Here is a 13136-nt window from a genome sequence, read left to right as displayed (position 1 = left end):
TGGCATGCAGGCTTTTGATGTAAAAGGCGCCCACGGCAAATGTGCCCCTCCGCTGCGGGTGCCTTGACAAAAGGCGCCATTAGCCCCCCACCATGCCATCTCAGGGGCGTCTTTCAAGGGCTTCCCCGAGCTGGTGTAGCAGGAGAAGGGGCAGCATGCAGGCTTTTGATGTAAAAGGTGCCCACGGCGGTGGGCTAAATGCGTCCCTCCGCTGCGGGTGCCTTGACAAAAGGCGCCATTAGCCCCCCACCACGCCAGCTCAGGGGCGTCTTTCAAGGGCTTCCCCGAGCTGGCGTAGCAGGAGAAGGGGCAGCACGCAGGCTTTTGATGTCAAAGGCACCCACGGCAGTGGGCTAAATGCGCCCCTCCGCACTGGGTGCCTTTCACAAAAGGCCCCGTTAGCCCCTCACCACGCCAGCTCGGCGGAGTCTTTTCAAGGGCTCCCCTGAGCTGGCATAGTGGGAGAAGGTGCGGCATGCAGGCTTTTGATGTAAAAGCCGCCCACGGCAGTGGGCTAAATGCGCCCCTCCGCCACGGGTGCCTTTGACAAAAGGCGACATTAGCCCCCCACCATGCCAGCTCGGGGGAGTCTTTCAAGGGCTCCACCGAGCTGGCGTGGTGGCAGAAGGCATGGCAGGCGCCTCATTGTCATTGAATGCACCCACGCCGGCGGGCTCATTCAATGACAATGGGCTGCAGACGCGCCCTATTCCTATCATTACCTCCTCGCCTGACTATTTTTGAAACTTTAAGATTCCTACAGATTTTTGGTCACAGAATGTTGGCATGTATGCATTAACATTCCACATGGGAACTGCGAGGGTGGACGCGTGAATCCGCGGCAGAGTTAATGGAGACCATATGTGTCTAGGACTGACCTTGTGAGTGAGCTGGGTGTGGACCATTGGAGAAAGAATGTGACCGGGAAATGAATCTGGCGAGAGGCAGCCATTTAATTGATTGTTTAATTGGTAGATTCCATTGTGCGCAGTGAGCCGACTGGAGCACTCGACTCAAGCGCAAAACGTGGTTGCAGCATTTGCCTTCATTGAAAAGTGTCATTTCGAATAGTAATGGCTTACAAACTGAACAGTAGAGGAGCTTTGGGTAAGGTGCCTTTATCAGAAAGCAAATGTCGGATTGAATGGATGGACCAGGTGAAGAAGGGGTGATTGTGAGAACATAAACTAAGGACACAGGATTGAGTGAGGTGGACCAGGTGAATAAGGGGTAAATGTGAGAACGTAAACCAGGGACACAGGATTGAGTGAGGTGGACCAGGTCAAAAGGGGTAATGGTGAGCACATAAACCAAGGACACAGGATTCAGTGAGGTGGACCAGGTGAAGAAGGGGTAATAGTGAGAACATAAACCAGAGACACAGGATTGAGTGAGGTGAACCAGGTGAAGAAAGGGTAATTGGGAGAACATAAACCAGGGGCACATGATTGAATGAGTTGGACTAGGTGAAGAAGGGGTAATTGTGAGAACGTAAACCAAAGACACAGGATTAAGTGAGGTGGACCAGATGAAGAAGGGGTAATAGTGAGAACATAAACCAGGGGCACAGGATTGAATGAGTTGGACTAGGTGAATAAGGGGTATTTGTGAGACCATAAACTAGGGGCACAGGATTGAATGAGTTGGACTAGGTGAAGGAGTAATTGTTGGAACATTAACCAGGGACACAAGATTGAGTGAGGTGGACCAGGTGAAGAAGGGGTAATAGTGAGAACATAAACCAGGGGCACTGTACTGCCCACATCCTATGGTGAGTAGTGATTCATAAAAAGAACATATTCAATCCAGACCTATAGATATTGCGCGACTCCTGTGCATTGAAGAATGATACACCGAGTACTGTAACATTATACACTCTTAAGCATAATGTTCTCATTTCAGGCTATGTCTGACAGCAGCAGTAGTCTATAACAGGAAAAGTATGCCGGAAGTTGCTTATGTAACGTATTTCAATTAGGTCTAATGTGTTTCCAGTGAAGATGTTGGAGGGTTCCCTCCACATGTGAGCACCCTAGCTAAAATTAGGCTTGTGAATATGCAGCACTAAGAAAGCTACCAGAGCTTTAGGAATGGTTGCCAGCCGAGGTAGAGGGAGTTTGCACCCGTCACGTATCTGTGTTACAATAGCCACACGTTTGCCCCCGGACTCTTAACTGCAAATTGCCGTCTTACACAAACCTGTGTCTGTTATTGCCTCAGCAAGCTGGGCTCCGATTGGCTGATCATCTGCCAGCACTCTGAGCAGGGCAGACCGCTGTATCCTCTGAACACAGTTGCGAGAGCAGCAGGAAATGGGGGGGGGCGGGGGAATACCTGCACAACGAAGGCGCAGGTAGGGCTTCAAGTGTGATGTGAAATAGAGGGGGTGTCTGCGAAGTGGGCGTCGCAAAGGTGTGCCGAGCGTGGCCTAAAGGAGGAGCAGGTGGCTTGGCAAGGTCCTCAGCATTGTGTCACGTGGTCTTGCCCACGTACCGTAAATAAACCTCTCTGCTTCAGTTTCTTAAACGATGCTGCCTGTAAATAAATCGTTTTCCACTCAGTATATAAACAATTCAACCAGTGAGTAAATCACCTTCATTCTGTAAATATATGGCCCAGGCCTGCGGGGCTTAATAGCTTTTATTAAGTGGTTATTAAGTGTTTCAGCTCCCCGGCTGTCTGCTTTTCTTTGTTTTGCTCTGCCATATCCAATAAACCTGTCCCATGCTTATCTGCCGCTATTAACCCCGTACGTGCATTGCTTTATCGAGGAACGTTCCACAGCACGAAGCTGCAAGGGGGTGTTGATAGTATGCACGTGTTCTCTACATCGAACCACCTGAAGAGAAAGTTGCCCTCAAGCTCAAGGCCTTCTCTTTCTAACTCCTGACTCAAATGTCTTTCCTAACAAACAGCCACATATCCCTTGCATACATTTCTCCTCACACTTCCATTCTACCTTGTGTTATGTTACCACAATGTTTGTTTCCTAAGTTTGTTCCATTTTTTTTTTGTTCATCCATTCTCCGCCAACGTGTTCTCCCCTTTCTTCACTTTCTCTTTTTCCGCTCCTACCACAGACTACGGCCTAGTTTAACACCATGGGCCGGGGTTACAATTTGCTCACCCATGGACAGTGACTTGGCACTTTAAAACCACACTGGTGGTGACTCGTGCAGTATAAAAGCTAAATAACGTAACATAACATAAGCAGACGTCTCTCAAGCTAAAGGCTCTGTTACTTAAAATGTGCATTTGCTGGCCAAAGTCAGACCTCTACAAAAGATGTTAACCAGTCAGTGAAATGGTGCACCCTGCTTTTAGCTCTTTGGTGTGGGAACAGGGAATATACAAGCTGAAATTGGGGAAAATCACCCATTGGAGTTTTTATTGGGAAACCTCGCCATTGTAATCTATGTAGCGCACAGCAGCCTTAGTCAGCCTGGGGGTGAGAGGGGTGGGTTGGCTAAGGGAGCACAACGAGCAGCATTTGGAAATGGGCCGCCACCCATCTTCCCATATGAGAAATGGGATGGAGGCACATAGCACAAATGTAGTCCATTGGCTGCTTTGCATAAATCAAGAGAGCAATTTGGGAACATAAGAATGTTCCCAACTCTTTGAACTATACTAATATTTACCAAATGGATGTTATGGCACCGTCCCCCGATGGCGTGTGCACGTCCAGTGCCACGTCGGCGTGGAAGAAGTCCTCTGTTTTTGGCTTTGGGGCCTGGGGATGGATCATGGTCCGGACATAGCTAGGACGGGTGATGGCGTGCGCGGGGACTGGTGCTAAATGCACGGAACCACTCTGCATAAGGGGGACACCGGATAAACAAGTGATGCAGTTATTGAATGGCGGAGACCGAAACCGAGGAGCAATTGTAGTGTTGTGGGGGCAAAAGCAATGCTGGAGGCTCAGGGCCTTACTACTGTGAGGCGGTAGCAGCCCACACAGGTGTTAGAGTACTGCGCTTATTTTATTTTTTTACTACCTGCCTGGTAATGGGTCAAGCGGTATTGCTGAGAAATACCGCAGACAAGTAGCACCTGATCAGAAGTTAAATATACCTCCTTAAAAAAACTCCTCCAATTTTTACCTCCATACAAAAGATCAAAGTACAATCCCCACCAGATGTTTTATACGCTCCCCCTTAGCTTCCCCCCCCAACCCCGGTGCACTAAAGGGATCAAAAAAGCTAGTGGCAACGGCAAAGAGTACGCCTCCTTTGATGCCCGCCTCCTCGCCCTAAAGGTGCCCCTCTCTGATGCCCAGACCTCCTCGCCCTCTTCCTGATGCAACTGTCACAACCATTCCGCAAATTATTAAAAATCGTACAGTAGGTACAGGATTTTCTATGGCACCCAATCAATTTCGATCTTCAAAACAAGATTTTAAAAACTCAGAATGTACATTTTGTTTAAAATGCTGGATGCATTGTTTCTGAAAATGAGTTGCAGCCAGACACACGGAATTGCTGCAATGGAACGGTTCCCCCGATTTACTGCATGCGGTAACAGTAATTAGAGCATGCAGTAACTGTGGTGCAACATCAGCCTCACTCGATGCCTCCGGTGTGGTTTGCGAAAATGCAGCGGGTAGTGAAACAGCCAGACTAAAGGTGGGGGTTGGGGGTGGGCTTGCCTCCCATTAACACTGCCTCCCTAAAGTGCCATCTTTCTTGTGCTTTTGCAAGGCGTTGTCCTGTGTTGGAAGGCACCTGCCAGTGGCGTGATGGAAAATAACTGGCAGGCCGGGCTCCCTCCTCGCCCCACAGAGCGCGAGGGACCGGAGGAAGTCGGGAGAAATGGACCGGTGCCTCTGCACACGGCAGAGTGGTGTTACCATCAGGTGGCTAATTGCTTTCAGCACATCCCGCTGGAAAGGCTGAAGCGCGCCCTTCTCTTTAGGCACAGCTTCTGTCGCGGTGTTGGCCTGCGGCTATGTGTGTGGAAGTGCACCGAGGCCCGCACGGAGAGCGCGTAATGTATGGGCCGCCACGCGCTGCCGTATTCCACACGCTCTGCAGCCGTAAAGCCACAGCACGGAGAAGGTGGCGCGGTTTATGCAGAAGCATTTTGTTTTATCTCCGCTCCAGCTGGATAATTAGAACCTGTTTGTGTAGAAATCACGAGTGCGCAAGATTAAAAATGCCTCATCCATGCGATAATTAGTAATTTAGACAGTTTCTGAATCCAGGCCATTTCATTGGGGCGGGGGGGGAGGGGGATTTTTTCATTTCTGAAAGATGGGAATTGGCTCTGTAGTACCATTTTCTCTTGCAATTTGTGTTTATGAAATGTGAACTTGTTTATATTTCAGCTATGCATACATCGTTACAGGTCACTAGCTTGGCAACGCAACCCCAGTTCTCTCCCCGATACAGGAGTGTTTTTTTTTTCCTCCCAAAAAGCAGAGGTACACGCTTCCACAATACTGAGGACCGCTTGCGTACGCACACCTAATAACCAACATCTAGTATAGCTGCTCTAGATTTTGCAATCACAATCGAACTGGGTAGCACATAGTTATTGATATTTGTGAGATGAGGAATCGACTATCCTCGGGTATTAGGCACGCATCCCTACAACCACAACCCATCATTTGTATCCCCTTTGTCTCTGATTGCAGAATGTGTTCGTTCTATTGTACCCTGCTTCACTATCCCCCCACCTCATTCTCTCCCTCACCCATCCACCACCTCTCCCAACCTTGCCCTCCCTCATCCATGCACCAAGGTCTAGCAACACCCTTGTGTGGTCCCAATACCCTAAACAATCCTACAAGGCTAGGCATCAACGGACCACTAAGTTGGTGACGAGAGCAATAGAAATAATTGATAACATAACGCAGGAGGCAAGCAAAAGTCAGTGGTCAGGATAGAGCTGCGGAGCCGTGGAGGGTGGGAGGAGAGTAAGGGAAGATGTATCCAAGAGCAATAGTGGTAGAAAGGAGGAGGTGAGATACGTAGGGAGGATGATTATATTGCCTACGGCCATAAGAGAGGGGATGTAAGATTATGTGGGCTGCTGCGGAGCAAAGGCGGGTGGGAAATGGCATGAGTCATGGTGTGGAGGAGGTCAGAAAAGGCTGGGAGCCATCAGCAATGTGGAGGGGAATACGGTTTTAGGAAGAATAAACCAGAAGGACGGACGGACGGACGGACGGACGGATGAAGGGTGAAACTCAACAGCACCAGCAAGGTGGGAGGAAGAGGCTAGAAGCTGTGGACAAGGAATACGCTTTTTGGTGGTGGGGGTAAGAGGGCATGGGTGGAGAGAGACCAGGAGCAGAGAGATTCTAATGTATGAAGTTAGTCACTGCAGTGAGAAAGGGAGGGCTGATCCAAGGAAGAGACGAAGGTGACGCAGAAAATGCAGGGCAAAGCAGATTGTTCTGGAAGAAGTTAGCTAGATCTCGGAGTTTTGAGTAGTGGGTAAAGTGAAAAAGGCATGGCATGCAGTGTCCTTTTGGCAGTGCAGGCAACCACCTCAGATGCTATCCAGCCCGGGCCATCATCATAGCAAGCTGACATTTATATGATTGCACTCTGAACCATTTGATGTTGGTTCAACAACAATTTACTGGAGTATCCCAAGAAATGAAGTTAGTAGTGATAGCGCTAATTGGTAAGGAGCAGTAGGGGGAGGTAATACATGGAATTTGGTAAGAGTAGGGGGCTTCAAGGACCCAAAATATTTTCCCATAGGAATATGAGGATGAAGTTGAGTCGCAGGATGGGTATAGATCAGAGGTCTGCAACCTTCGGCTCTCCAGATGTTTTGGACTACAACTCCCATGACCTCTCACCATTGAATAAGATGGCTAGTGTTTATGGGAGTTGTAGTCCAAACCATCTGGAAAGCCAAAGGTCGCAGCACCCCCAGAATAGACGATAAGCCTTTGAAAGAGGAGAGCACCTTATTTGCAAAGTAGATTTTGGCAGCTTGTGAATCGGCTTTAAATTCACATTTATTTAAATTTACATAACGCACCACACACCCGAAGGCCTCAGGGTGCACAAAAAACAATACAAGGAACAGACAAACAGAAGCGAGGAGGAGAATTAGGAAGGCTGATGTCAGTGCAGAAAAAAAGGCCTTTGCATAGTGCCCATCTGTTGCTTGATCTGGAGGTTTAGCTTATTTACTAAGCTTTTAGTTGAGCATCTACATGGGAGGTTGAGAAATAGGATCCATGTAGGGTGTGTATGTGCTACCCAACAGTTTTTCATCTTTGCATGCGCTAGGGCTCATTGCAGCAGGGGTGGGGGTGTCATACTTCATACCACCACCAATCGGTTAAGGGCAGGATCCAGATAAAATATAGAAGTGGGAGCATTGTACTGCCTATTTTTTGAGGTTGGGAGTAAAATGATTCTTTTTAAAAATTAGAAAAGTAATTCACAAACCCAATGGGAGTATCTTTTTTTAATGAGAGTACAACTATATTTTAACTCTAAAATAGATATCCTTTTGCAATTCATACTTCATTCCCCCACATCTTTAATGAAAATGAATGGGCACGTTTACCGTAAAGTTCGCCTACACGCTAGGCAGTAGAGCAGCGCTTATCTCAATCGCTGGATAAAGTTCCCCACCGTTTGGAAATTGTGTATTGGATACATAAATGAGGTTACATCTTTTTAATTAATATCTTTTATTTAGGTAGCCATTGTTGCAATAGATAAGAATTGTGGTGTTTATTTTAAAATAAGGGAAATTGGAAAGAGCTTGTGGTGTTGCATCGAAGCTGCATGGTGTAACAAAACTTCTTTCGTTAAGTATGTTTATATAGTACCCAATAGGTCTTAAATTGATGCATTTTCCAAAGAATTCTATATGGGTATCCTTATAGAAAGGAAACATGGTTGTTTGAAGACTGCATATCTAAAGAAGCTTCCAGCGGCGGGGTAAAATGCATTGCCATACATGATTGTCCGTTTTCTGTTGGTATAATGTTACATTTTGCAAATAAGTTGGGCTTAAAAAGAAGTAGGGACAACAAGCTTTGCTGTGGGGAATCTATAAAAAGAAAATTTAAGAATAAGCTCATAAACAAAACAACTTGTAAGGTATTCATTTCTACTTAACCTTTGTATTGGCTGCTTTGGAACAGTTATCCATAGTAGGGCATACCGAATTGTTCCTGAGAGCAGCGCTCCAAAGCGATCTCAAAGTGTACTCAACATTGTTTCATCCTTTTTTTAGTCTCCTTTCAGGGTCGGACTGGGGCATACAATTGTCTCGGGCAACAATAAAAAAGTTTCCCACAGCTGCGAATGGCAAAGCTTTCGTTTTGTGACAGATTATTTGAAAAGTACCCAACTGGGTGTTTTTTGGATATAATGTGGTGCAAATTGTGCAAATTAAAGATATTTATTCACCAACACTAGTTGAAACTACTAGCAGCACAGTGAAGTAATTCATCAAACTGGCCCACATTGACCAAAAAAGTGGCCCACTTTGACCCAAAAAAACTGACCCACACCAGCATTTTCCATTTTTGGTTCGGGCAGTGCCCTGTTGCCCTTTAGGCCAGTCCAAGCCTGTCTGCCTTAATCGGCCTCTCTAAATGCCGGGGTAGATGTTCACTGTCCTGTGCTTGGGGGGTGTTGCAGGCTTCTGGGCAGTGGAATAACTTTGCTGGTGGGGGGGGGGGGGGTCATGACATCTGAAGAAAAGGTTCCCCAGCCAAATGAATGAGGACAAAATAGTGTGCCATGAAAGTTGGGAGGGGTCGGGGGGGGCACACACCCCTGTCCTCCACACCCCCTAAAATTATGCCTATGCCCCTGGGTCTTTTTAATTACTGAACACAGCAAGTAACTCTTTCTACGTCCACACATTTCGAACCAAACCGAATCCACTGCAAGGTTTTCATTGGAATCTCTCATGTTGCCTGTTTGCTATGTTCTGCTGTGTTTTACTCTAAACCACACAGGAATACATGTTTGCGTTTTGTGGATCACTCAGTTCGAAAGCTCTTGGCTAATGGCTAATGGTGCACCCTTTGTCTTTCTCTCACCCTAAGGTGCAAATTCTTCAGCCTGACTGAGACTCCAGAGGACTACACCATTATCGTAGATGAAGAGGGCTTTCAGGGTAAGTCTGAAGCACCCCCCAGTTCCCACATTGTTTACTCTTCGCACACATAGCACCAACGCTGCCTGAGGCGGGATATGGAGCCTCATACGCCAAGGCTGCATAGTGGACAGAATGTGGCACCTAAAGGAGCAGTAATGAGAAGTAGGTGAGGCGTATGGCTTCAAGCAAAATGTCTGCCCAGCTAAGCAGAGGTGTGGCCTCAAGTGGCAAGAGTACGTTCTAGGTGGTATTCCTGCATCAAACCACACTGCTGCACAATTTGTGGAAGGCCCAGTGTCTAGTGACAAGGTGCCTCATCACGAGTTGGGCGGTATCCCGGCGGTATTTCCACCAGGATACCGCCCGTGCTAATAGCCGAACAACCACCTAGTCGGGCGGTATTAACATCGCATCAAGGGTTGGGCAGTAATGAGTATCCCCTATTGGGTCCATTGGACCCAATGGGGCATTTTCAGCGCAATTAGCGCACAGTAATAGCGCCACGCTAATTGCGCCCGAAAATGTGCATTTATCTGGAGCATGTACCCCTAGCTTGCAGCTGGGAGTTAATACTGCCAGACTCGTGCTTGGGTGAATCTTTAAATGCAGCAGTGATAGCGTTACCGCCGCATTTAAGGGCTACCGCCCAACTCATGATGACTCCGAAGGTCTAGTAAATGTGCTGTGTAATAGGGAGGTGAGCAAGCTCGGGCTGCAATGTGGGGTGGCTATGTACCCTCAAGTGACTTTGCTAACCAGCGGCAATGGCTGTGCAGCCTCAATAGGCTGGGATCTGGCGCATCAGGGGTAAGTAGCCGCTCGTGACAGCGATGAGTAGGGAAAGGATGTTCTCAAACAACCAGCTCTGCAGTGAGAGGGGTAAGCAGCCTCAAAGTGCAGGGCTCCTGAAATGTTGCACAGACATAATCAGGAGGGTGGTTTAGGGGGCAGAGGGTGATCCTCAGTCAGCAGAGTTGTGTAGCTAGAAGGCTATAGAACCTCAAGCAGAGGATCTGCGTAGCTGGAAAAATGAACGTTCTCACGCGGCAGACTTTGTAACACAAGTCTACAAAATACAGTGCATGTCCAGTGTCAAGAATGCAAGGCTGCTTAGCAGAAGAGATGTGGTGTTCAAGCTGCAAGGCTGCTTGGGGGGGGGGGGTGTCGGTGTGCAGGTTTACGGGCAAGGCTGCTCAGATGGGCGGATACACCCTCTTCGGTGACAGACTGCTTAGTGAGACGGCGTGTGGACTCAAGTAGCATAGCTGCTTGGCGGGTTGGGATCGATGTGCCTCCTCGAGTGACAGGCCTGCTCAGCAAGATGCGTGTGCATCCTTACCTTGTACAGCCTCAAAAGGCTGGACAGAATAGCAGAAAGCGTATGCAACCTGAAACATCTGATGCACAACATGAGGGATTCCACAGCAGCAGAGCTGCCAAATTTGAGGAATTTGCTTGGTACGGGGCCTTCGTGTGCATTGGTAAGTGGAAAAGATATGCAATTTAAGCTGCAGAGCTGCATAGGGAAAGGATTGCAGCTTCAAACATCATATTGCATAGCGGGTTGAATAACGGACTAAAGTGGCCGGGATGCGCAGTGAGGATTATGCGCACTGTCCAGTGGCAGAGCTACATAACTGAACAGGCCGCCTTTCAAACTCTACTTAAATGTGTCATTAACTAAAATCTTGAAGAATTCTGGATTAATGTGCTCCCAACTCAGAAAAACATGAGAATTATGCTTTAAAATCTTTTTTTCTGCTAGTTCCCGGAGTCAAATGTTGCCCTTTTCATCAAAATGACAATATGTCATTACACATGTTCTAACACAAGCACAGCAAACCCCAATTCCACCCATTTTTAAAATCCTGACCTTTCTCCCTTCAGTGAATTTTAAGATCGATTGTGAGCGAGGATGAGATGCCCTAGGGGGAAGAAATACCACACTGTTTATATTCATAATAGCAAAAAACTGAACAAAAGTGAGATGGTTTGAGAACCCAGAGCCTAAGAGAAGAAGCTGAGCAATCTTGTATCTAGGGTGAATCCATCTTCTGAGTAAGTGCTCATTCCAAAGACCACACAGGATGATTAAAGTCATATGTGGTGCCATTATCAACAGTGTGATTATGGCTGATTAAAGGTAATGACGAGGAAGATTTCAGGTGGCTTTCGTGTTATTATCAACGAGAAAGCAAACCTATGCTTCAGAAACCATAATCGGTCTTCCCGAGCCTCTTCAAATGCTTTGATAGCAACCGCATTGCATTTATTTCAGATCTACAAGGCGCACACAGCTCTCCTTGCCAGCACCTTTCTGCCCTGGTGGTGTTTAGTTTCCTTCTCCCGAGCAGTCGTGGAGTTTCGTGATCGTTGCTTGTGGGAGTTCGGACCTTCTTGAGTGATGAAAGGAAAGTGCTGAGAGTTTCAGGTGAGGGTCTGGTTCCTCATAAGGGGGTGGCGTGGTGTAGTACCTTGAGTTGAACCTGCAGTCAGAGGTCACCCAGAGGAGGGTTTCTAGGTTTGATGCATGCTGTAAGCTAATTTTTGTGATATTTTAGTGGTCGGAGATCGGATCCGGCCAGAACGGTCTAGGTAGATGGTGGGAAAAGGAATGCAGGCTGAAGGCAATAGGTCTGGTTTCAAGATTCACTGAAAAAGCTGGTGCTCAATAAAAGAAAATTAATGTAATTACAAAACCCATGAAATTAGACAAAAACGTTTTTGACGGGTAGTGTCATGGTAACCACAACTCAAAAGTTCAAAATGGAACTCCTGACTAGCGAGCCTTTAGATGTCAGCAGTCTACGGTAGATGGATGTGGTGGACCCAGAGACGTTGCTGGGGGGGGCAAAGGGGGATATAGCCCCTGGTCTTTTGTTTGTAGCCCCGGATAGAATCTCAGGAGCTACAACCAAAAGGCTAGCTAGCCCCTAGTTTGACAGTTCCAACATTAGTGTAGCCCTGGGTCTTTTCCAGACCTAGCAACACCCCTGGACCGTTGACCTGATGGGTTGGCGAGAAGAATGGGGTTTAAGGGTGCGTTGGTACCCTCACCGGCTTATTTTATGAATTTAGAGACTACAATAGCGGAGTCGAACTCCATGTCCAGTTTTCACCATATCCCTCATTAATATGCATTAGATAAATATGCGTGCATTTAGAGTCTTTGTATTTAAATGCATCTCATAAATATTCATGAGTGAGATGCTGAAAACCCTACATGTTTGCAGCCCTTGAGGTCTGCCGTTTGGCACTCCTGTTCCACAACCTTAATATCCAACGGCATCAACTTGTTCAGGTACTACCAAGAATTTGGAATGAAGTCTCTTCATATTCTTTCTTCGGGCAGATGCTTTTTCAGTGAATGTCACATGTTTTTAGTGGGTGAATTAGAGACAACATGTGCTAACTATCTTTGCTAAGTGCATTGGGTCTAAGCTGGGTTCCTTTTGCCCGTGAGTACGTTGTGAAAAAGGGCCTGAACATGACAAATTAATTAAGATACATTCTGTTAGGTTTTTCCAAGTGGCCGTCAGAGGGACGGAGAATATTTATTTCATGCTCCCACCAACCATACATAACCTAACCGTTTTATTTGTAGATCCTGTGTTCACCCCCAGAGGGACATCTTGGCACTGTAGACAGATAACAGATGTTTATTCTTAGGCAACTCAATGTACTCATTTTATTGGCTAGGAAAGGATGATGGGCTAAGTGGTTCTACCAGGATTTGAACCCATGGCCATGAGATAAAACGCAGAATGCTGTAGTGGATGCATTAGTCCACTGAGCTGCAGATGTGGCTCAGTAGAAGTATAGAAAATAGGTTGTCTCCTTTCATAACAAAGTGAGTCTTTCAACCATAATGACGATAACTGGCTTTCAATCTGAGCTTGCCTGTCGCTGACTAGCATGCTAGATAGTGCATGTTATTACTGGGTCATTTGTAAACCAGTGTCAGGCCTTTGAACAGGAGCCTTCTGCATTCTGGGAGTCATTCAGGAGATCTTTAGAAGAGGTCATGTGATTTCTGCACCTCAACC

The 13136-nt window shown here is 47.0% G+C and overlaps 1 protein-coding gene across 1 annotated transcript in view; it reads left to right on the top strand.

Moving 5' to 3' along the window:
* CASTOR2 (cytosolic arginine sensor for mTORC1 subunit 2) overlaps positions 1-13136 on the top strand; it is a 521717-nt gene that overhangs the window by 236443 nt on the left and 272138 nt on the right. Inside the window, exon 2 of the mRNA XM_069614752.1 lies at positions 9038-9108. Within this exon, the coding sequence (XP_069470853.1) occupies positions 9038-9108 (71 nt within the window). The remainder of the gene's footprint in view (positions 1-9037; positions 9109-13136) is intronic.

Source organism: Ambystoma mexicanum, chromosome 9 (assembly GCF_040938575.1).
Source record: "Ambystoma mexicanum isolate Mex_15411 chromosome 9, UKY_AmexF1_1, whole genome shotgun sequence".
Taxonomy (NCBI): Eukaryota; Metazoa; Chordata; class Amphibia; order Caudata; family Ambystomatidae; genus Ambystoma; species Ambystoma mexicanum.
This window is presented reverse-complemented; position numbering and strand designations above follow the sequence as displayed.